The sequence below is a fragment of the Melanotaenia boesemani genome, chromosome 15, assembly GCF_017639745.1.
Source record: "Melanotaenia boesemani isolate fMelBoe1 chromosome 15, fMelBoe1.pri, whole genome shotgun sequence".
NCBI classification, from domain to species: domain Eukaryota; kingdom Metazoa; phylum Chordata; class Actinopteri; order Atheriniformes; family Melanotaeniidae; genus Melanotaenia; species Melanotaenia boesemani.
In genome coordinates this window covers 168,578-192,842 of record NC_055696.1, presented here as the reverse complement: position 1 = coordinate 192,842, position 24,265 = coordinate 168,578, and the positions used below count along the sequence as shown (strand labels likewise).

General features: G+C 42.8%; 3 protein-coding genes across 4 annotated transcripts in view; 1 reads left to right on the top strand and 2 right to left on the bottom strand.

Annotated features, from left to right (window-relative positions):
• The window catches only part of nova1 (NOVA alternative splicing regulator 1), a 42,341-nt gene extending 36,635 nt beyond the window's left edge, over nucleotides 1-5,706 (bottom strand). The window contains exon 1 of one of the 2 annotated variants that reach the window (XM_042007621.1): nucleotides 4,493-5,706. In XM_042007621.1, coding sequence (XP_041863555.1) covers nucleotides 4,493-4,670 — 178 coding nt within the window. In that variant the 5' untranslated portion in view covers nucleotides 4,671-5,706. Of the gene's footprint in view, nucleotides 1-71; nucleotides 385-4,492 lie in introns of those variants that run through there. The other variant, XM_042007622.1, reaches the window with a different exon arrangement.
• A 125-nt stretch (nucleotides 5,707-5,831) lies between these two features.
• On the bottom strand, nucleotides 5,832-12,839 carry kptn (kaptin (actin binding protein)). The gene is made up of 12 exons (XM_042007623.1): nucleotides 12,358-12,839; nucleotides 12,200-12,282; nucleotides 12,041-12,125; nucleotides 11,901-11,955; nucleotides 11,078-11,156; nucleotides 9,680-9,753; nucleotides 9,401-9,507; nucleotides 7,594-7,698; nucleotides 7,447-7,510; nucleotides 7,238-7,373; nucleotides 6,574-6,747; nucleotides 5,832-6,192 (listed from the first exon to the last, which is right to left on the bottom strand). The coding sequence occupies exons 1-12, from the start codon at nucleotides 12,557-12,559 to the stop codon at nucleotides 6,034-6,036; spliced, it is 1,323 nt and encodes a 440-aa protein (XP_041863557.1). The 5' UTR covers nucleotides 12,560-12,839; the 3' UTR covers nucleotides 5,832-6,033.
• Nucleotides 12,840-19,587: 6,748 nt separating this feature from the next.
• On the top strand, nucleotides 19,588-22,631 carry crx (cone-rod homeobox). Its single transcript, XM_042008488.1, has 3 exons — nucleotides 19,588-20,034; nucleotides 20,994-21,145; nucleotides 21,383-22,631. Exons 1-3 carry the CDS (start codon nucleotides 19,938-19,940, stop codon nucleotides 22,016-22,018), a joined length of 885 nt encoding a protein of 294 aa, XP_041864422.1. The 5' UTR covers nucleotides 19,588-19,937; the 3' UTR covers nucleotides 22,019-22,631.
• The last annotated feature ends 1,634 nt before the right edge of the window (nucleotides 22,632-24,265 follow it).

Below are 24,265 nucleotides of genomic sequence, written 5' to 3'. Positions count from 1 at the left end.
TGAAACTATGCATAGGTCTAGCATGATGGATAAATTCAACAAGTCCAGACAAAAAGAGTTTTGAAGCTTACCCATTCTGAGATCTGCTGCTTCTCAAGTCCTCTGTCAGATCGCCATCAATGCCGGGGCGCAATCTCTAAAAGGGATCTTAACATTAGCCTAGGCATAGGTGCAATGGTAGTGTTGAGGAATGCGGCCAGTCGACCTTTTTCACCGAGGTCTTATTCATCAGTGAGTGCAGAAAAAGAGATTTCACCGCAGCATCCGAGCCATGCCTGCAGCTGGCCAGAGCCTCAATTGTCTGAGAAAATGCTAATGCAGGCTCTCAGTGTTTTCAGTGAAAGACGGCACGCATTGTTCAAGCCTGCATCGGTTTGAAGGGGGGGGGGGTCTTCCCTGCCGCATCACCCTTTTCACTGCTCTCATCCATATTCATCGAGTGGCCTGTCCGTCTGCAGCAGTGCGCAGGACTGACACCTCTCTGGGCCAATGGGTGGCCGCCTCTCTCCGGCACGTCATGTCCCCACCCCCTTGAAGCCGGTCCCAAAAAATTGAATTTTTTCCCCTACTCCGCCTCTTTTGACGCAGCACTATAAAGTACGGCAGGCCATTCACTCACTCTTTTTAGTGAAAAGTGACAAAGGTGAAGTGGTTGAGGGGAGCGGGCTCGGGCGTTGAATAAGAAAGCTTGTGGAATGACCTTCAACAGTGGCTGAAGAGGTGCACGGATAACACAAGCAGATGATGAAGGAGGTGGAGGAGGAGTGATCTGAGACAGCGTGCCTTACGCCACCCATCCTCCTTTCCTCCTCCTCTCCCCACACCCCCAGTCCCTTAGACGGCCATGTTTGAGAGGGTGGAGGGGCTCATCAACCATTGCAAATGGCAGTGCCGCAGAATGGTGGAGGGGGGTGATGAAGCCAATCACTACGCCTATAAATCTTACACCGAGAGGTATCTTAAGTGACTGAATGTGTGTAAAAACTGCAAAGTACTTGGACGTTAAGTGTGGACGCTGGAGGGGGAGCAGTGGGTCCAGATTTAATAGAGCTTTCCAGGAAACCTGTAAAAAAATAACTCCCTTTTTCCCAGATCCTGATTAGTTTCATCCACAAATCAAACCTTAACATCACGCCACCAATTTGGTTTTTGAAGCAACGCCTTCCAGAAAATTCTAACAGTCTGATTCAAGTGAGAAGTGCTCTACTATATAGACACAGCTTCCCTGTGGACTCTTCCTCTCTCTCTCTCTCAGGGTCTATCTATCGCTCCTTTCTCTTCGCTTTGCTCTGTCTTCATTTCTATCGCTCTCTCTTTCTCTCTTTCACTGCCACCTGGCAAATTCACAGTCCACTCACGTCACATAGCTCTGCAAGGGCACCTGTGTCCTTTCCACCAAAAATCGGAAAAAAAAATTAAAAAACACAGCTCACATTCCTGTGCCAGCTTTTCCATTAGCAACATAACAAGATCATAACTAATCCCTGAGAACACAACCTTTTTTGGAAGCAACATGCGCTCAGTGTATGGGTAACTAGAAAGAAAAAAGAAAGGAAATGAAAGATGTTCATTTTGTGGAGAGAAGGGCAGCGCTGATAAAAGAGGAATAATTTCCCTCATTCAGTGTCCGCGGCTCCTAATGCACATCGAGGGGCTCAGCTTCTGAAAGAGCACAGGCTTTCTTCTCTTTGTTGTAACTGCCAGTCATGTTAATGATCAGTTTGGTAGGAATAACGTGATCAATATCAGACGTAGTCAAGGGGCTGGTGATTACAGGGATGGCTGACGATTATCAGGCTGTCTAACACTACTGCCAGACAGGCTGTAGGCTAATGTGGCTGCATGAATTATAAGAAAACACTGGGACAAAATACTGTTTAATTAATTTGATATAGGCTATGGTGAATGGTATAACTGAGGTATGTATATTTTAATATATTATTTTAAACAAAAACCTAGACAATAAAAAGCCTTCAGGCAACTTTTACTGGTGTCAGTGACCGCGTCTGAATGCAACTCGGTTGTGCTGTTAAGATCCAGCTAAATGTTAAAGGCTCAAACACGTTTAACCCTCCTCACTGTAGGATTTCAATGTGTAAGGCCAGTACTTCAAGATTTCTCAGGGAGCCACTTTAAGTCAATTTGAACATTTTGAAATGCCTTAAACAGCTAAACACAAGATCTATCCATCTATTTTCTCTCTCCTGCCCCAGTGGTCACTGGGCAAGTGGTGGAATGCATCCCAGGCAAGCTGCTGGAAAAAGCAATATTTTTCATAGTAAATTAAGAGAGTGCATCTTCTTTTTCTTGAGAAGAAATCAGGGACTGTTCAGGGAAATATTAGCAATCATAACTAGATATTTTCTCATGGAAGGCAACATTGTCCCTGACTGATTGGTGCTGCTGTTTCTGGGTCAAACGTATTGGCTTTATGGAGCTGGCGTGTTCCTGCATGGGTCCCTGTATGCTCTGCTTTTCTTTCCACAATACAAAGACATGCATGCTCAGCTGAGGGACAATCCTAAATAGTAAGTGTGAACATGCATGGTGGCCTGTCTTCAGGTGTGTTTGCCCTGTGACTGACTAGAAGACAGTTCAGGGAGTACATGGCTCTCCGCTCATACCCCCCCAGGCTCAGGCAGACTTCTCTGAACATGATGAAGAGGTTAGAACTTAAAGGTCCATTAATCTCCTCGCTGTTTTCCTTGATTAAATAATTAGCTATTTGGTGGATAAGATTATGTTTAGGAAGCAATTTGCTGAAAACAAGGCATTCTCTTCAGAAATCAGCACTGTCAGTGTTGCAGCTGTATTTTGAAATTATGATCGAAATAAGATGCCGTCTGACAGAAAGTCAGAGTTTTCTGTTTGAATTTTGTTTTTCAGCATTTGTGAAGTTGCTCCAAATATAATCTCACACCATCTAAGATTAAATATCTCCCTGGATATTGGATGGGAAAATCCCAGTGATTCGTCTGTGTAACAGATAAGTGGTGAAAACTCTCCAATAGACAAGAACACCATGTGATCTTCCAGTTCTGTAGGGGTTTTAGAGGTGTTAATGGAAGACATATGGGGTTTGAGCATGTTCTAAAATACTGTCTGGTGGTACGAGGATCCCTTTGTGCCTTACAGAAAATTCATTTCTGAGGCGCAGTGAGGTGCAGCGGAGAATCACTCATGCTGTCAGAAACGGATATAACGCTGCTGTCACTGAATGGGTGGCTGTCTGAGACAGAGACAGAAATTTCAGCAACATCTGGTGAAGGAACTGCCTATTCTCTGCAGACGTCTAATTAACACTAAGTTGTTGAGAGACTGTTCCCCGTGAGCTGCAGACCATAACAGTCAAAGCTGAAATAAGACGTACAGGAGCTGGAATCAGCCATCATCCTGCTGCTGTCCGACATCTTACTGACAAATATTGAAGCTTTGATTCACGCAGCTGCTGCACGTCTTTTCTCTACTCATATGCACCTCCATTCTCACTCTTACTTCATGTTAAAAGAAGACATTTTCCTTCTGTAATTACACTTCTAAAAAAATCCAAACAGCACATTGAGTACATTTTAAAAACCTATAACAGCTCCACAGGTTTTTAACTGGGATTCTGGTGTTTCAGAATTGTAATTCTAGCATAACACTGAGGTGATGAGAAACATAACAGCCATGTAGAAAACACCAAACAGATGCTGAGATTTGCCTCACTATGCAACCTATAAATAACCTGAGTTGGATAAGGATCTAGGCTACAAGTGGAGATGATTGTGCACCCTTAAGGGTTGTGTGAATTTTTACCTGTTGGTTCTCCTGCTAAGCTTACCTTAGAACGTGTACTTTAAAGTTAACTGTGTAAGAATCTCAGCATCAGAATTATGCTGCAAACAACTCTTAGATTCTTCACACAAACATCTTTTACAATTATACATACAAGCTTCACTCCCACCCCAGCTTGAAAAATTCAAATATAAGCTTATTTTGAGATTAAATTGAATAAAGCTGAAGGATACTGTTTCAGTGGGGAATTTGAGCCTTGAAAGTGATATGATTCACACCTTGAGCAAGATGTTTTGATCCATATGACTCACTATAAGGTGATGGGGGAATGGTTAAAGACTCCCTGTTACTCAATCATGAATTTGGCCAAAGCGCAATCAAGGATGTGTCTGCACGAGTAAAAAACTCTGATTAACAATGCAAAGCACCACTTTCTCTTCTTCACAGCATCCCTTCAGCTCCAGATGTGGAGCAGAGAGGTAGTCGGGTTCAAATTCAAAGCTGACCTGAGGAGGCCGTTCGCTCCGGCTGCCTGCCCATCCTGCTGGGATGCAGCATGTGAAGTAACCAGCCATAAACACGCAGCCAAGCGGACAGGACTCGGTTTTATCTTCCTTCTGCTGCTTTGATTGAGGACACTGAGCGTCCACGCAGACTTTTGCGCTCATGTGGAGAAGACGCAGCGGATGAGCTGCTTCTTGTGTTGCACTCTTACCTCCAGTGTTGGTGCGTTTGGTACAGCCGGCCTCTTCTGCCGGAGTTTCCAGTGGTCTCTTGCGGGAGTCCGGGTTATCAGTCTCCATGTGGGCCTGCTGCAGGCTGTGGAGGTCAGGATTGGAGTACATCCCGTTAAGGTCCACGGCTGCTCCGCCACCACCACCGGCCATCATCATTTTTTCCGCCGGAGATAAATTTGCGCCTCTTCTCTGACACAGAAACCACCCGCAGCGCCTTCACCACCACATAGCCTGGAAACCAGTACCGCGAGTTCTGGGCTCTGAGGACGGTCTCAGGGATCAAATGGTTAGACAACACCGGGGAGCAGGGTCTCCTCTCTCCGCTGCTGCTGTCTCACGGAACTAAATATAAAAGCCCATTGAGAGAAAAGCGCTCTACCTCTCCAGCACCATGCGGCTGTTGTTGACGCGCAGAAACAAATAAAGAGGCAGCGCGCGGTGAGCAGATCTGCCTCGCAGGGGCAACACGCCGAGAACAGGCTTCCCTAACTTATCTTCACGCCATCTTTCCGCGTTAAGTCCGGTGCGATGAGTGCAGCTGTTATTATTGTCGCCTTTGTGTGCAGAAGGGGGTGAAAATAGTTTGGGGCTCCAGAGAGGACCACAGTGCCACTGACCGGCCAAACCACGGGACCAACAATAGAGAGGTCCTGATTCATTTGTTGCGTTTCTTCTTTTAACCATGCCTATAAATAGGCATTTTTGTGACCCCCCCCCCAAATTTTATTTCACATTTTCTGAAGTTAAATTATCGAAATATCAAATCTAATTTTTTTTGGTCGTTTTTGTTAAAATCTGGAGCCATTCTTTTACAAGATGTTCCAATAATTTCCTTTGCGGTCCACTTTGAAAGAAATGTTTTCTTTACTCCCTGCAGCGCCTGACAAACACGCAGAAGCCCGAATGGCTTTATTTTCTACAAATAACTACATATTTAACATTGTCTACATCATCAGCATATCGTTTAAATAAACTCATTATTAGGCTTTTTGTTTTTCCATGTTTATTTGAAATTAGATGAAAATGATTTACTGATGTTCTATGGGGGAATTACAATGATGGACCAGAAAATAACACGCCACCTTTTTAGATTTCTACCATCTGCTGAAGAATCAGCATATAAACAGTCCTGGATGTGTTCCTGCAGCCATGTCTCCATGAAACACAGAATACTGCATTCCTTCTGTGTCCTTCTCAGTGTTCAGTCCTGTCCATCACCGTATCCTGGACACTCATAATAAATCTGGAAAAATTAAAAAATATATATTTCTACTATAAACTAGCTTCAGTGAAGGAACTCAAAGCTGAGGAGTCAACTGAGTGGGAAAAAGTCAGTTTATTGATCTTTGTGAGGGCAACTAATGTCACATCTCCTGAGTCCAAACCAAAAATTGCCAAGGGGACAAAATATCACATGTTATCATATTTCTAATCAGAAAACTGTCTAACTTGGAGACAATCCTTCACAATGAACCTTTGTTTACACTTGACTAAAACATACAAACAAAATGAAATATCTTTAAGATGGTGTCGGAGTGACGTCTTCCTGGATCTGATTGGCTTTGCTCTCCTCCGTCTCTGAAGCTGTGGTTGGCTGTAGCTCAGGCCCTGCCGTCAACGCCGACACCCTCTGGCCGAGCCTCTCCAGGACTAAATCAGCAGTGCAGGTAAGACTATGCTGAAAACACAGAGGAGTAAAATGAGCCAATATTTCAGATGCAGAGTATGTAGAGCAGCAGGTGTGTAGAGTTATGCTGTGAGGGAGATAAAAGGAAAAATCTGCCAGAATAGGCTATTTGTTCAAGGTTGGATGCTTTTTTATTCAGGTGGAGGAAGCGGAGTTGCACAAGCACAGATTTAAATATTTTCCTCTCTTTTTGAAAAGATGCAGTAAAACCTGCAAAATCAGTTATGCTGCCATTTCTCCTAGTGGCCAGTAGAGGTCAGTAAGTTACCTGAGCTTAATTATTCACTTTTTCTGTTACATGAGTTTTAAAAGGAGTTATCACGCTAATTTGCAGACCAGCTGTGATACCTTCACAGATTTACTCCCACCCACCTGTAGAATGTGCAAACCCTTCAGTGTGAGCACTGCCAGCTCTCTTAAACCGTCCCCGGTCAAGTCTAAGTAGATGATGGACAGCAAAGGACTCTTGAAGCTCCGCCTCCACTGCAGCTGAAACTGTCCATCTTGCCCACAACCTTCAGGTTGAAATTTGTAGCAAAGAAGCTCCTGCATGACAGAAAGGTAAATAACCACCTCTTCGGATAACTACAGCAACATGAAGCATGCCCTGAGCTGCCTGCCCCGACTGTTGCTGTAATTTAATTCAGGAGAAGACTTGTTTTTTGTTTTATTCTGGTCTTATTGCCAAAAACAGTCACATTAATTCACCCACTGGTGCTGTGAATGTATTGTGTTGACAATGTTTGATTTATTCCTCAGTGCCTGAGGGCTCTGCTGTTGGCCAAGGTGAGCCAGTGTTTTAGTAGCTGATGTGGTCCTTCATTGTCATATGCACAATCATTTATTCTGATCCAATCGCACTTACAGTCCTGATGTACAGCCACAAACATGGATTTATCTGCATTATAAAAACTCCCCAACTACTGCACTATTTCTAAGCAGAGTTTGTCAAAAACTAACTCATTTAGCCTTTTTAACTGATTAAATCACAGGAAATAATGGGTTAGGGGCTGACATCAGTAACGGGGTGTCTAACCTGTCCATATGTTCCCAGCAGCACCTCCTTCTGCCCGTCGAAGTCCAGGTCAATGACCAGTGCGCAGAGCACTGCATCCCACTGATCACTTTCCGAGAGACACGTCGACCAGGACAACCCTCGCTCCTGGACGTCTCTGAGCAGACACAAACGTCACAGCACAACAACACAATCCCTTTAGAACCGCCACGAGGCTGTCCGATACGAACCTGTAAACAACCGCCATCTCTATAGTGCTGGTTATCAGGAGGCTGTAGCTCTCCACTTCCTCACCTGGGCAGGACAAAAGGTAGACAGCTGAGGTACTCTGTACATAATGACAGTACGAGTCAAACCTAAACCAGTCTGTGGCTTACTTGTCTCTCTCCTGGGCTGGCTGGACTTGGTTTGGCATCTCAAAGGAAACAGCAGCACTGCAGAGATCGGACTGTCGAACTGGACCCGCCAGCTCTGCAGAACCTCTAATCAAATCACACATAGAAACACGGCTACCGCACATTACTGATAACCCAACCCTGTAGCAGCACATGGAGAACATGAGGAAAACAAAGCACATTTTATGTTAAATGATCACACAGAGGAGATTCAGTCTGCCCTCTGATTCAAGCGGCACCGACGTATCAAAGTAAACAAATTCCTGCAGCTGAGCCATGAAGACATGAAGCCTGATCTTCATAATGAAGCCTGGCAGAAACACACACCACCACAGAACTGACGCTTCCTGAATGAGAATTAGTTATCTTAAAGGTCTTCACAACAACAAAATAATCACTAATATGATTTAAATGAGTCATTTAAAAAAGGAGGCACATCTTTTTATTCTATGGTTTTATATAACAGGCATAAAAAATCAGATCTATGTTTTAAAATGAAGTAAATACAGCTTCAAGTGAACATAATATATTACTCTCTCATTTAACCAAAACTAACCAAAACCCAGAGTGTGTGTGAAAACCAACTCCCACTCCACAACTCGGTAGCTTTTAGGAAACCGTTGGCAGAAATAACATGAAGTTATTTTCTGTCATCAGGCACATCATGGTGGAACAATTCTGGCTCATTTTCCTTCTCAAAGTTGCTTCGGTTCATTGAAGTTTGCAGAAATGTGTTCTGCACATTTGTCTTCAGTCCCAATGCAGCATTTCAGTCAGGTTGAGGTCTGGACTTGGACTCGATGCTGCACCTCCATTCTTTCCTTTTTCCGGCATTCTGCTGCTGTCCTGTTGCATGAGCCACTTCAGCCAAGCTTCAGCTGTCAGGCAGATGCCTCATGTTTGACTCTTAAATACTTTGGTATCTAGACGAGTTCATGGTCGACTCAATGATGGCAGCATGTCCAGGTCGTGTGGCTGCAGAACAAGCCCAGATCATCATCCCTCCACCACCGTGCCTGACAGTTTGTATGAAGTGTTTGTGCTGATATGATAGGTTTGGTTTTTTTGTGCATTCTTACCCAAAATCTTCACTTAGGTCTGGTCTGTCAAAGAACATTGTTCCAGAAGTTTTGTGGTTTCTTGAGATGCAGCTTTGCAGAGCTAAGCCCTGCTGCCATGTTCTGTTTTAGGAGAAGAAGCTTTCTTCTTCAGTCTTCTTCCTGCTTGCACTAAACATTTAACATGCTAACTGAGCATCTGAAATGCAGCTCCTGGGTTTGGGAATGAACTCGCTGGGACGGCCGCTCCTCAGGAGTTTGGCAGTGGTCTTGAATGTACTTGGAAATATGTTAGAGGAATATTGGTGTTAACATTCCAGTTGGGTCTAGAAATCTATTAATACAAACTCGAGTCTCGGGTCTCCCGAATGGGAGACGGATGCCTCGCCAACTGAGCTAACCAGCCCCTGTATCCCACGTTTTAAAAAACCCTCCTTCAGTGTAGAACAATGGGCTCCATTTTATTTGGAAATAGAGTTAAAACCCTGCCCAGACTGATGAGAAACAACAGCTGCTTCTCTGAGATCACTGCTGATGTCTTTCCCCCTTGGCATTGTGTTAACACACGCCTGAATGCTCAAGAACAACAAAATGCCAAAACGTCGGCTTCTATAGAGGCGCTTGCTGGTAGTTAATAAAGTATAAATGCATTATCCATCCCAAAAGCTCTGCTCATAGCGGAGACCCGGGATTTATTTTTATAAGGAGTTGATCCTATAAGGATCCCTTACCTGGTCCCTTCTCATTGACCAAAGCCAGTTCAACACAGCCGTTCTGACAACCGAATGCTGAGAGCCGCCGGCCTCCAGATATGCTGAGCGTATCCAACCATAACACACTGTATGAAGAGAGGGGGGGGGGATAACCATCACCAGCTGTTATGGACGATACACACATGTAAGTGAGGATGTGCTGACTAGGCCTTAATTACTGCCACTCAGACCCACTGCAGCACACACGGTCAAACTACCATAAACAGCTAAATGACTGAGAGGCTGTGAATAACTAACTTGCTGGGCAGCTGTTGTAGCTCAGGGAACAGTCTCTCCACTGGCTGCTCCTCAAACTGGTGCAGGGAGGCGTTCTGTTGGAGACCAGAGACCAGGCTGAACCAAGGACTGCCACAACTCATCCCATCATGTGAAAGTTAGTGTCGACATGGGTAACCTACTAAATTTTGAGCTGCTTTTCTAAGATATGGAAACTCAAAACATCTATATTTACACTGACATTGGGCCAGTTTTGACCTGCTGATGAAGATCAGACCCCTAATGTCAAGTACTAACCTTTAATGTATGTATATGCTACTGGATGCTTGAATTTCCCTCGGGATCAATAAAGTATCTATCTATCTATCTATCTATCTATCATGGGACATGAGGACAAGCTCCAAATGTTGTAAACATGTTTAGCACAAAAAGTACGGAATTTAGTGTTTGGATGATTATTTCCCCCCTTTGATAATACCAATGAGTATACGGCACTGGAAAGCCAAAATCAACTGCATTATCCTCCTGTTGGTGTCCTGGCTGCATGGGGGAGACTGTTTTCAATCTGGAGGATGGAATTAGATCCCAGATTCTGGAGATATATGCCACTGGCTCCAGAATCTCATTCTTATGTCTGCCTATCAGTTAGTAACCAGGTAAATCTCCAAAGGAGTAAATATCAACAGGAGAACAGTGCAGGAGGTTTTAGAACATTTCTGGGGGGCTCTGCCCACACATTCCACAGAAAGATGAACTTTAATACCTCGTTGTGAAAGTGGCTCATCAGGCCTTCGTGCCACACGTATGATGATGCTGTAATTTGCTCTTTGTCGGCTTCAGAGGCTCCAGGACATTCAGAACAGCGCTGCTGGCTCCCATGAAATGTGAGGATGGACATTAAAATCTGCATCATTAATTCTAATGCCAACGTGGCAATGCACCAGAATATTTACAGGAACTCCTCCAATCCTCCACAGCTCCTCACCATCTCATTCCCCCAGAACTAGGCTACACACTATGGGAGACAGCCTTTCAGGCAGCAGCTCCACAGCTTTTAAAACCTTTTTAAAACTTGTTCTATTTCCAAAAGCCTGCCAAGAGTTAAATATGTCTGTATTTTAATGTGTTATATGTCTGCCTGTTATTGTTTGGTTTATCTTTTTACTGCTTTTTTTCGTAAAATGCATTACTAAACTTATTCTGATTATTATTATTATACAACATCTAAATGGGTGTTATTAAAGGGGAGAAATAATTCTTCAAACACAATTTCCGCGCTTTTTGTGCAAAGTTTAGACAGAACTGAGAAAATAACCAACAGGATTCATTAAATAAAACAAAGGAATGACTTCACATAATTAACACGGTCATAAAGCGTTAAGGCAACATGTTCGTGGTCTGCTGGTGACCACACCTCACCTCCTTGTACAGGTGAATCCTCTGGTCATGGCCACTGAGCAGGAACACCGTCTCACTGCCTCCATCAGCACACTGCACTCTGACGGAGGGAGAGAAGCTCTCTGACATTTACCATCCACACACATCCGTCTGTACGCCGCACACACGGGACAAACAAGCCTGAAAGCTACCTGGAAAAACCACGCCTGCACATGCGTGTATAATCTGGTAGCTCTGTGCTTTGCAAAGGTCTCACACAGAATCCCTGTTATGTTATTGATGAATGATGCAGCGAATCCGAGACGTCCAGACTTACACACCGGCTTTCTGCATTTCACTTCCTTCACTTGAATTTAAATGTTTAAGTATAATTTGCCCTGTAGAGGAAGAAACGTGCTAATCTCTTCTGTTTTTCTTTCTGGTACACTGTCTAAATATCTGGGTGACCCTAACTCTGGACATCCTTCGCCCATCTTTGCTTCTAAAGGTCTACACCGTTGGCCTGAAATTACATTTCAATGAATTGTTTTTAATCTCATTACTAGCCCTAAACTTTTAATGGAATATTTTCAAGTCTTTTATGCTGAAATGGATGTAAATGAACAAATGAAATTAAGCTGATGAGAAAGAAAATCTTTAGAATCTTGTTATTACATGAAACTGCACTGAAAAGACACGTTCATTTTCCCAACCAGATCAGACTCCAATTAAAAGTCCGTCTTCTGTTAGTGAGGATGAGGTACTTTTATCTGCTTCATTGACTCAACCTCTTGCAATGTGACCTGTAAGGTTAGTTGCCATGGTAACCAAGCTCAGCATTTACTCAGGTAATGGCGTAACTTACTCTGTATGGTAGAGCTGAAAGGGGGTGAACTGCAGCTCCAGATTCAGACAGCTTTCTGTTCGGAAAAACATGATGCCCATCAGCAGGTTCATCACAGAGTTAAAAGTGATCACGTGCACGTTCCACGCTGCCTTACTCACGTGCAATAGACTCCAGGTTGAACTCGGAGCCGGGCTCATAGTCACAGTAGATATTCAGGAAAGGAGTGGCTTTGTCACCAGAGTCCTGCAGCAGATTAGCCATGAGCACCACTACATCCACCTTTATCCTATGGCTCATAAATGTTAGACGTGAATTACCTTTATGAAGGTGATTCCCACCACCAGACCTCTTTTGGGTGGAGACTTGTTGAAGGCATCAATTGATACAATCTCTGCATCAACTGGATAAAGTTTTCAGAGTTGAATTTTGCAGCATCAACCATACAGACATACCTAAAAGGACTCAAACTGAGTACCTGGTATGTATGTAAACTGAACCTCCTTGGCCACAGGTCGGACTTTCTGCTGCAGCTCCTGGTACCTAAAACACACCACTTTACCTTTGAGAGTGGCCGCTAACAGCTCCTGTTCCCCGGCCTGACACAGCCCATAAATGTTACTCTGAGATGGTAAACGGCTAAAGCTATCCTCCACAAAGGGATACGGCTCTCGAAGCATCCTCCACGACACAACTAAGCAGGCTAATTTCAAAAGAAATCTCACTAATTTTGCTTGTCTATGTTTCTTTAATAGCGCCTTGTTGTATCAACTCCATTCGGAATAATTTCAAATTATATTTGAGCTTCCTCATTTATTTCTAAATATAACACTGTTGTCAAATAACAGAGTGTGAAAAGTTTCGTTGAATAGAAACTGCTTGACATCAGTATTAAAAAAGAGAAAAGGAAAAAGAAGGAGAATAAGATAGATCGATGGAGAGAGAGAAACTTCCGGTTTGGAAGGAGATGCGTTCGAGTCTATTAACAAAAAAACATTCCTGCTTCTTAACTATGGCTTTCTAAAGAAATTGGCCTTTCGGATACAAACATTATTTTAATTAATAATTGATTGATATAAATTATTTTAAAACAGAAATACAGCAATGTAATGACAAACTGAAGGCAGATATTTAATTTTTGAGTTTAAAACAATCAGACATTCTCGCACTTCTGTAAATGTTATCAATTTACCCACCAAGCTTGTGTTTTTAAAGGCAACACAAGTCTTCTTCGCTAGATTAAGTAGTTGGTTTTGCTTTGCTGCTGCCACCTAGCGGCCATTCTTTGTAAAAATTGTAACGTTTAATTTCCTTCGTTCAGAGAAGTCTGGTTTTTCATCCAATTAACGAACACTATACCTTCTTTGATACAAGAGTTAACCATGTTTAGGCATTTTTAGAAGGAAATAATGTTGCAGACAATATGATTATTATATTTATTTACATTAATGCAAAATACAAATATGCATATCTGATTTATTTCCATTTTACCATGTTATCCACATACATAGGAAAATACAATTAAAATTATCTCTCTATTTATGTTGCCCATTAAGCAAAATGTAAAACCCCAGAAATAATTTAGTTTACACTTTTCCACCAGAGGTCAGTGAAAACTTATTGGTTAGACTGAACTGCCTGAAGGAGAGGCTTTACAGTGTGTCAGTCTTTTGTGGCAAGTTACCTGCATCCTGATGAAATATAAGAAACAGGAAACACTGATGAAAAGTCAATTTGCATAACCATTTTGAGAAATTGTATATTTACCCCCATTTGAATTAATAGCTAAGGTGATTCTCTGAAAACAGTAAGTTTTCAGAGAAGCGAAGCTCCCGAGGCCAGATATGAAGACATATCTGTATCCACATTTATAATGAGCATCATCTTGGCTCAGCCGAGACACGACCTGCTTATACCAGTCAACACTTGCATATTTCTCCCTCCACAGTGCAGCAAATGTTTCCTTAACATGTTTTCCACCACCTTGTCCTTAATGTAATACACTGGGAAAAAAGAAACACACACACACACACACACACACACACACACACACACAAAGTAAATTAGCCTTTGTGAAGTTGAGGTGAAATAAGGATTCACACTAATTTTTCAGTCTGTTGTCATTAACATTTGACCACATTATTGACAGCTAGTGGTGTGAAGAGTTGTGTTTTTGTCATGTAAATGGTTCTTATGAGCTATTCTATTTAAAATGTTCCTTAAACATGGAAAAACCATTATGTATTAGCAGAATGCATCCAGGGTCAGACAGTCATCATTTTAAAATAAGAAACACTAAAATATACGAGTGCATCAATGATACAAAAGTGATGGAATTAATCACATTTAAGGAACACGTTTGAAGAGAGACAACAAAAGCAGCTCTTCATCAGTGGACACGCATGTCTTTATCGCTACAGCAGCACCGGTTCAGTGGCCTTTGTCCTCATTGTCCCACAGTTCCACACGGTGTGTTTTAGTGTCCTGCATGTACATGTGTTGCTGGGGAGGCAGACGAGGACGAGGCCCCGCGAGCTGCTGCTCCATATTGTTACAGTTCAGAGGTGGTGGTGTGCTACACCCCCACTTCTCCTAACACCACCTGCTTATCCATCTGCAGGATTACTGTCCAGTGTAATCACTCATCCTCCATAGCGACACACCTCACCTCACGCTGCAACTCCTGAGTCATTACACACACACACACACACACACACACACACACCTTGCACAAGAAGTTTATTGTAGTTTTGTGCAGAATGTAAAGTAATTGAAGCAGCTTACAAACACCGTTATTGGTTGTTGGCCTCGTTGAGACGTTTCATTTTACCAGTGATGATTTGATTTGAGCTACAAGTACTTCACAAGAGAAAAAGGTCACCCTCATCTTCATCAGCTCTAACACCATACATGCAGCCCGCTGTGATGCTTTCATGTTCATTATAAAGCACTTTGAACTGTCTTGTACATGAAATGTGAGGGACAGACATGATGAGAGTGAAAATAATAATTGTTTATCAGTACCATGTACAACCCAAAATCCAAATAAAACGAGGTTGGATGTAAAATGGAGATAAAAACAGAATGCAATGTTTTGCTAATCTCATGGACCCATATTTTTCTCCAATAGAACATTTACGTTCTGTTTTAAATGCAGAGCAGCCTGAAAGCAAGCGTCCAGTTTTTATCTTCCACTTCTTCTTCTGAATCCTTCAATAATATTATACGTTGTGGATAGTGGGATTGTTTTTGTTCCATTCTTTTTTTTTATTTGCAGTTTACACAGCATCCCAACTTCTTTGGGATTGGGTGGTACAATACAATAATACAGTTTCTCTACTGCTAATCAGGCATCCGAAAGGAGTGTGTGGATTCCTGAGAATCAGCTGGAACTGTCTGGAGCATGAAGAACGAGCAGAGCATCGTTCCTCCAGTCAAACCCTGGCATACCAGATTACTCCGAGGAAGGATATCAAATTCTCCGGAACATGACTCGTCACAAAACAGCTAAAATCATTCATTTTTGTAGAAAATGTGCCAATGTGACTTAAGCTTAATTAAATATAATTTTAAAATTAAAAAGCTCAAAAGTGTTTTCATAAACTCATCAAATACGTATCTTTAAACTTTATATGTTGCATGTTGTTGTCAGCATCTGTTTTCACATGGAGACCTTCCGACTGTCTTTAGTGGTAAAATGTTTCCTGAACCCTTCCCGGGTTTTTCTAGCCTTGATTATAACCAGGTTCATTAGTTACTGCAGCCTACTCCATAACTGTCCATGCACATTGTCCCTTCTCATTGTTAGTTGTGAGGAAAAATAAAACATTCCCAACGGAGTAAGAAGTTTCCTCAGATGCAACAAAACATTAAAACTCACTTCAGTATCTGTATTCAGAAATAAGTAAGCACGTCTACAGTTTGTTACCAACAGTATACTGAAAAGAAGTTGAGGATGGAAGCATGTTTAACTGTGTGCTATCAGGTTTTTATTTAATACATCTGTTAATCATTCGGGAGATGAGGATACTAAGTGTTGTAGTTTTCAAAGAATCTTTGTTGTTCTTGCTGATTCCAGGGATTCAGCTGTTCAGCAGTCTGTGGCTGGAGTCTGAGTCTCCTCATCACGCACCACACATTTTCATTAGGAGATAGAGCTGAACTGCAGGCATGTCAGTCAAGCACACACACACACACTGTGTGTATGAAACCATGCTATAGGAAGTTCTGACATTGCTGAAACCACTTATTCCCCAGTGAAAGACGCCACCTTCATGGTAGCATAAGTCTCTCCAAAATGCCAATATCCACCTCTGTATCAGTGTTACCTGACAGACATGACTGGGTCAAAAACCAGAGCTTTAGATTCTTCTTTTATACCCAATCCTGACACCCGCACCTTAGCCTCATTCACAAGGGTGCAAAATGAGATAGATAACCCTAACCCTATAGATAGATAGATAGATAGATAGATAGATAGATAGATAGATAGATAGATAGATAGATAGATAGATAGATAGATAGATAGATAGATAGATAGATAGATAGATAGATAGATAGATAGATAGATAGATAGATAGATAGATAGATAGATAGATAGATAGATAGATAGATCAGAATGAGGAAGAATGGAGATTTAAGTGACTTTGAACATGGCCTGGTTTAACCAGCACAGCCTACCTGAGTATTGTTGCTGACCATGTCCATCCCTTTATGACCACAGTGGAGCATCTTCTGATGCTACTTCCAGCAGGATAATGCACCATGTCACAAAGCTCAGATCATCTCCACCTGCTTTCTAGAACATGACGATGAGTTCACTGGACTCCAACGGTCTCCACAGCCACCAGATCTCAGTCCAGTAGAGCAGCTTTGGGATGTGGTGGAACGGGAGATTCTCATCATGGATGCAGCCGACAAACCTGCAGCAACTGTGTGATGCTGTCATGTTAATATGGAGAAAACCTCTGAGGAAGGTTTCCACCACCTGCTTCATCTATCACACCAGGATTAAAGTAGTTCTGAAGCTAAAAGATGATTCAAACCAATACTAGCAAGGTTGACTTGATAAAGTGGCTGGAGAGGTCATGTTCTGAATATGTTTAAACGTCAAATAATAATTTGGTAATAATTCAGATAATTAGTCTTGTTCATAGCAACTTTGATCTATTTACTTTATCAATATTAAAAAATGAGGGCTCTATAATAACTACACTTTGTCTCGAAGAGAAGAAAAACTATTTTCATTTACAAAGATAAGAAGCAAAAAAAATGTTAAATTGTTTAAATATTTCTGACATATGAAGGGGGCGGCGTGGTTCAGTGGGTAGAGTGGTCGTCTTGTAGCCTGAGGGTTGCTGGTTCGATCCTCTGCCTGTCGAGCTCATGTCGAGGTGTCCCTGAGCAAGACACCGAACCCCTACTTGCTCCTGATGGGTCGTGGTTGAGCGCCTTGCATGGCAGCTTCCTCCATCAGTGTGTGAATGTGTGTGTGTGAATGGGTGAATGTGACGTATGATGTAAATCGCTTCGGGTAAAAGCGTTATATAAATACAGAGCATTTACCATGAAGTTAAACCTGTTAGCTCTTATTAACTAAGATAAGACATAATCAACCCGAGTTATGTTGGAGGTCGTGTTTTCATTTTGTGGTGGGATTCCATCCCACGTCAGTAGGTTGAAATGTGTGTGTGAGATACTGAACCACACACTGCCTCCGAGATATTGATTAGTGTGTAAACATTCATTAGTGTGTGGAAAATAATGCTGTTTCTACATCTGGTGGGTGTCAGAAGGTTAATTCAGGAGAGTCTGGGATCCCGACAACAATGGAAAGTGTTGCTGAGGCACCTTCTTCTCTCTGTGTCAGATTCGTTGACTCTACTGTCAATGAGCCTGCACATCATATTGAGATTTATGATGACTCAGCAGATTTATCCCATTACTGAGTCTGAGTCTCAGCAAGGATGTGACACCTATTAGCAGTTTCTGTTAAACACTGTGGGTGCTGTCATAGTCCATTTTGAGTGTGTGTGTTCTGGGTGATGGTCCGACTGGTGTGAGTCCTAACGAAGCTGGAAGGGGCAAAGGTTAATGGCGGTGTGAGCTGAGCTGCTGGTAGCACCTGGTTTGCATAGAGGAGATTATTGTGTGTGTGTGTGTGTGTGTGTGTACGTAAGTGCAGGGTGAGTGATTGGGGCTGACAGCAGCCTCTGTATTGCTGGCTGGCCTGCAGATTTAGCCGACCTGTTTTAGACACTCTAATCTGGATTAACTGCAGCAGTGTGTCAGTGGGGACGTGGACCGGAGCCTTCCCCCACCCATTACCCCTTCACCTGCTTTCCTCTCCATCCCCTCTCACTTCACCTCCCATCCCTTCCTGCCGCGTCTCTTCTATCTCTACCCTCCATCCTTTCATCCACCTTGCTGCCTGATCTTTTCCACACAGCCCACCTCTGTGTTTAGGCTTCAGCATGTCCATCATAATCTGTGTTCAGTCTTTAAAAAGAAAAAGAAAATGCTTGCTTGCATCATTCTGAACATGTTGTGCGTCCAGCTTCGGGAGGGGGGGAGGGTAGTTGGACAGGGATTAAACCAGCTCAGTCCTCTTGCCTATTTGCTGCTGCAGCTGTAAGATGTACTGTTGCACTATTGAGCCTTAAATTGCGCTGCTGCCATGAAGAGGACAGGGTTTAATTTAACATATGCCATCTTTTTGGTGGAGTAAAAGTCTCATCACAGCAGGACTGAAAGGCCTCATGTTACTAAATGGATAAACAGTGACCCAGTGTTCAAAGATCATTTCAACAAACCAAATAACTAAACAGTCCATGCACATGTACAGACTTCCCACCTGGTCACATACATCAAACTCACTTCTGAGCAATATTTTCTCATTTAGCGACACTCTGGTCCACAAAAACAACATGGGACATATGTCTTTCCTTCGTCATGTGTCCAGCCTCCCGCCAGGTGCAGCAGCTGTCTCCTGACTTTGACTCCTCTGTCCAGGTCCTTCTCCACAGCTTCTCCACCAACTCTTCCCTCATCTTCTGTCACTTTCTTGTCTTTTCTCTCTGCTTGGCCCAAACACCCACAGGTCTGTGTATCTCTGTTGGTGTGGCTGCTACGTCCCTTCAGCCTCTTTCCTGCTCCACTACTGAACGGATTGCTCTGCCTTTCCTCTCTTTATCTGGAGATAAGATACTTACTTTTCAGATAAAGCATATTATGACAAATCAAATGAGCTTTGTCGCTTTTGTGCATCTGGGTGTTTGTGTGCCTGTGAATTTAACACGTGTGTGTGCAGATGTTTTGGAGATGAATGTAATCTGTGCAGGATGTGCTGCAGGCTAATAGACCAGCATTTTAAAGGACATGTTTTTAGGGAGTTTAAAAGGTTTGTAAATGTAAAGCAATTATTTAAAATATTTTTTTAATTTTTTTTGTCACATCTCACTTTAAAGATATTGTTTGAATAACTTAACATTTTCTTTACATTTTTATAGGTGTTTGTCTCATTAATTCTTGTCTGAAAATATGTTATCATCCAAATGAGAACTTGTTAGTTGTATCAATAGAAAAACTCCAAAACTTTGCAAACATGAGAATAAGAAACAGTGGATAAACTCCATGGCAGCCTGTGCGCGTGTGCGCTTGTTTGAGTGTGGGAGGGGTTTACTGGAGTCACTTGCTCCTTCTAATTAGCAGCGTGTGCCGGTAAAGAAACTCAGTGGAGCGACTTTACCAAGGCGCAAAAGAATTCGGGGCCACTCCAGCTGCGTGTGATGACCGGCTGCGTGAATTCTGGCTGGGAGAAGTGGTCCGGATGCTGCTCTCTGCTCTGCCTCTAAGCTGACAGTCAGTTGAACCCGAAAGTGCGATTTTCACAAAAGAACAGTCATTGGCGTTTCTGCGAAGTCCGGTGCGTCCCGCTTCTGTGCGCAGCGGGTTGGATCGGACGGATCGACTTGTTGCCGCCACTGAGCTGCGAGGGCCCCACGGTTGCTGCGTTGCGTGTCCGACCTACAAGTCAGGACTTAAAAGCCTGCTGAAAGGATGATGTCCTACATTAAGCAACCCCATTACACCATGAACGGGTTAAATTTGCCTGGTCCTGGAATGGATGTTCTTCACACAACCGTTGCTTATCCACGTAAGTAACTGGCAAACACTTCTTTTCTCTTCCCTTTTTTCTTTTTTTTTTTAAATATGTGTTTTTATAAGTAAAATCTGTTCACGCATTTGTCTTCGTTTGTCATTGTAATTTATCGTATCGTGTTCTGTTGGATGCGTAAAGACGCACAAGCTGGTGCGTAAAGCTCCAGCCAAACGAAAATGGAATAAAAAATTAGACATTTTGTCCTCTTAAAGATAAGATCTTAAATAAAAGGTTAGGATGATTGTAGTGACATGGTAAATATTAAGAATTGTGACTGTTATATTGTTTTATGACGGAGGAAAGAATATTAAAGACTGCTTTAGCATTTTGGGACGATTTGATTAAGAGTTCGTGTTTTTTTCTACTTTGCTGTCGAACATAAGACATTTTTGTGAATTAGTTGTGCTTAATAGGTTAATAAACCTTTTTAAGGCCATGCGCGCTCAGCTCAGTGTCAATCAGAACTTAACTTTTTTCATCAAGTGTTTTCACATTATTAACCCTAATAAATATTGAAAAGTTTGGCTGAAGACACTCATTTTACTAAATGAAAACTCCCTGGAATAGTCTGCGTGAAACAGTCCCTCATCACTGCAGTTCTGATACAAACAGGCGTTTGGCTGAAAGTTCTATGGAAGACAGACAATCAACTTAAACGGGACTCAAACTGCAACCAGATGAATGAAATGTAACTTAATATATTATTCAATATTCCGTGTCTATAAATAGAAAGCATCATGCAGGGTGAGCAGCTATTTGTTGCTAATTTTATTCTAATATTTGTTTTATTTGTTTGTATTGAGAACAAACTTCACCACCAGTCATTTCTTTCTGTCCTATTCTTCAAAAAAAAAGAAAGAAAAGAAAAAAGAAGTTGTTCTCGCATGGGTATCATTCATGTCACCTCTCTGTCGCTGCCATCATGTTAATGTCTGTGTCTCCTGGGTTGGCAGCCACTCCCCGGAAGCAGCGCAGAGAGCGTACCACCTTCACTCGGACCCAACTGGACATCCTGGAAGCACTGTTCTCCAAGACCCGCTACCCAGACATCTTCATGAGGGAAGAGGTGGCCCTCAAGATCAACTTGCCTGAGTCCCGTGTGCAGGTACTGCAAAACAAGGCAACAGCCAAGATGGATGAGAGTCAGACTAGTCTGTGTGGGTTGGTCATAGGGAGATGAGACATCTGAAAAAGGCAGATGAAATACCAAAGGATATGTTGGGTCTCATGAGTTTATTGAATGTTATTAAGGAAGCAGTTGTCCTCTATAAACCACATACGTTCTAATCTGCACCTCATCACAGCTGTTTTATAACTTGCCTCTTTTCCTTTGAATCTTCAGGTGTGGTTTAAAAACCGTCGTGCCAAATGTCGCCAGCAGCAGCAGCAGAGCAGTGGCCAGTCCAAGCCTCGTCCCCCAAAGAAAAAGGCCTCACCAGTGCAAGAACCCAGCGCTCCGGATCCAGTCCCCAACCCACCAGGCTCTTACAGCCCATCCTCAGCCCAGTCAGGGCCCAGCCTAGCTCCGAGCTCCAGCACTGGAAACACTGCTGTGTCCATCTGGAGCCCGGCCATCTCACCCCTCCCCGACCCCCTGGCCTCCTCGGCACCCTGCATGCAGCGGCCGTCACCTTACCCAATGAGCTACGGCCAGCCATCAGCCTACACCCAGGGCTATGCCAGCACCACATCCTACTTCACTGGCCTGGACTGCAGTGCCTACCTGTCCCCCATGCACTCGCAGCTGTCAGGCACCGGCGGTGCTCTCAGCCCCATCACTGTACCTTCAATGGGGGGCTCACTGAGCCAGTCCCCAGCATCACTGTCTTCGCAGGGCTACAGCACTGCCTCCTCCCTGGGCTTCACCTCTGTTGACTGCCTGGACTACAAGGACCAGCAGGCCTGGAAACTGGGCTTCACTACGATGGACTGCCTGGACCACAAGGACCAAAACTCCTGGAAATTCCAGGTCCTCTAGGGAGTGATGAAAATGTGTTCATGTGTGTGTCAACATGTCACAGGTGTCAATCAGCCCAGCACGAGATAGTGTGAAGCAGTTTGCCAGAGGACCTGTTACCACTGATTCCGTTTCATGTTTGTAAGATGTTTTTGTTTGTTTGTTTGAGAGTGATCTCTGTAGAAAGGCATTATTTGGAGTGATTTTTTAAGTGGGAAGGACCAGAAGCTGTCATCAATCCTGCCTGAATGCAAAACAATTGCTGTCCTCATGCTATGTTCAGTCTGAGAACTAATGCCTTTGAGGAGTCTGTAGGAAACACTATCTATGGAAAATCACTAAACCCATCACACACACATTTACAGGCAGACACACACTTTAAATTTCTTAATTTTGTTTTAAACTTGCATGTCATAGAGTGGAAGGAGAGCCGCTCCCACATGAGGAAGCTTTAGGTCCAACCCTCCTCCAGGGTTACATTATTCTAAACTATTTATTATTATTATAAACTACGTTTAGTTTATCATTTGATTTCATTTAGATTTTTTGAAGTGTTTGTGTTATGTATAACAGTGTTAGCCTTTAGTCTTACCACCCTGACCTGTTCGATGGAATAAAAAGATTCTCTGTTTTAGCTGTGTGACATATTAAAGTGATCTGTTTATGTTTATGGGCTGATGGTCATTGAGATGAATCATAGTTTGGAGATTGTTATTTATTTATTTTTTTGTTTGTTGGGGATTTGTCTGGTCCACCGGGGGGGGGTCAGTGCCCTGATGAGGTGTGGATGTGGCCCTGCTGGGAGTCCGGTCTGGACCTGTCATGTTTGTCATATGGCCTGCAAGGCTCTCACTGGTCCATCTTGGTTATTTTAGCTTATCTGATTCTGGGAGTGTCCCAATCCTCTTAGCCTTCCTTCAGCAATGCCCTAAGTGAATTAGTTAGGATTATTGCCCTATCCCCCATCGTGTCTCACCCACCTCGGCCTCTTCTACCTCTTCCATCCTTGGTTCTCCCTCATCTTTGTCTCCTTCATTATTATGCCTCTTCAGCTCTGCAATATTACTTTTACCGTCATTATTTACGCTCCTGTTTGCCTGCCTTTTATTTTTTTATTTTTCTAATCAAATTATTTACATTTTAAATTTTTTGGCCACAGGTGAGGTGCATTTCTCTTAAAAATATGAGAATGACTGACAACAAAGCAGTTCAAGTCTTTTTACTGCACTGATTCCCCTCACCCCTCCACCGTTCTCCACAGCTCCTCTGACAACTTGGTAATCCCCCCCTGACCTGATTACTGCTACGTAAACTTAGCTATGACATCAAACGTGTGGAAAGAGTTTATACAAATGCATGCAATGTGTTTGCAGCCGTATCTGGCTGACGGTAGAGAGATGGACGTTATGGATTCATTCTGATTACTTAAAAAATGAAGCTCATCCAGAACTAGTCTTTTTTTATTGTTTGCGTTGCTATTTTGGCTTAACAATCAATAAACTTCATTTAAGGTCTTCACATGTTTAAGATTTGTTTACAGTTGCACCAGTGAAACACTTCCTGTAAACTAAATTAATGTGAAATGCTTGATAAAGCTGCACACCTGATATATAGATCACAAAAATAATAGGTTTTTGTTATGTAAATTCTATCTGATAACTGTCCTGAACCATTAAAAAAATCTACTGCAATGAGAGAAGAAAACGTTCAGCGACGGACATTTCAAAGCACTTTTCTACCTAATCCCACTCCGGGTTTAATCCCTCTGCCCTCCTCTCTGTGGAGCGATTGGTTAATCCCTGCGTCTGCCTGTTCTGATTGGTTAACCTCTCTCAGAGGGTGCAGCACACTAGTAATCTTCCCCTCTCAGCACTGTGTGTTACAGACGTTTGCAGTGTAATCCCAGGGAGGAGCAGATGTGATGGGGGATGGCGAGCCAGCGAGCAGACCTTGAGAAAGGTGAATGACGTGTGAAAGAAAAGCTTCAGCCAGCAAATAAAAAGACCTGTTTTTACAAACTCAAACAACTTTTATAGCTAAAGAAACAAAACAAAAACAACATGGACACACGTTTTGCATGTGCTTGGATGTGTGTGTGTGTATTATTTTTCCTATTAAAGTGTGTGAAAGTTATAAATCCAGTGAATTAAATCCCCTGTGATACTTGTAGTCTGAGTTTTAGAAGCACTGGATTTACAGTTCTGTGGCCTCCCAAACAGCCACAAAAGTTCAAATGCTTAATCTAAAAATAAAAACTACAAACACCAA

Excerpts from the sequence above, each read along its gene's own strand:
- kptn (XM_042007623.1), bottom strand. The coding sequence starts at position 12,559 with ATGCTTCGAGAGCCGTATCCCTTTGTGGAGGATAGCTTTAGCCGTTTA. Across the intron at positions 9,754-11,077 it reads GGATTCACCTGTACAAGGAG|AACGCCTCCCTGCACCAGTT; the intron begins GTGAGGTGTGGT and ends GGTCTCCAACAG. Across the intron at positions 7,511-7,593 it reads CCAGCCCAGGAGAGAGACAA|GTGAGGAAGTGGAGAGCTAC; the intron begins GTAAGCCACAGA and ends TGTCCTGCCCAG.
- crx (XM_042008488.1), top strand. The coding sequence starts at position 19,938 with ATGATGTCCTACATTAAGCAACCCCATTACACCATGAACGGGTTAAAT. Across the intron at positions 20,035-20,993 it reads CACAACCGTTGCTTATCCAC|CCACTCCCCGGAAGCAGCGC; the intron begins GTAAGTAACTGG and ends CTGGGTTGGCAG. Across the intron at positions 21,146-21,382 it reads TGCCTGAGTCCCGTGTGCAG|GTGTGGTTTAAAAACCGTCG; the intron begins GTACTGCAAAAC and ends TTGAATCTTCAG.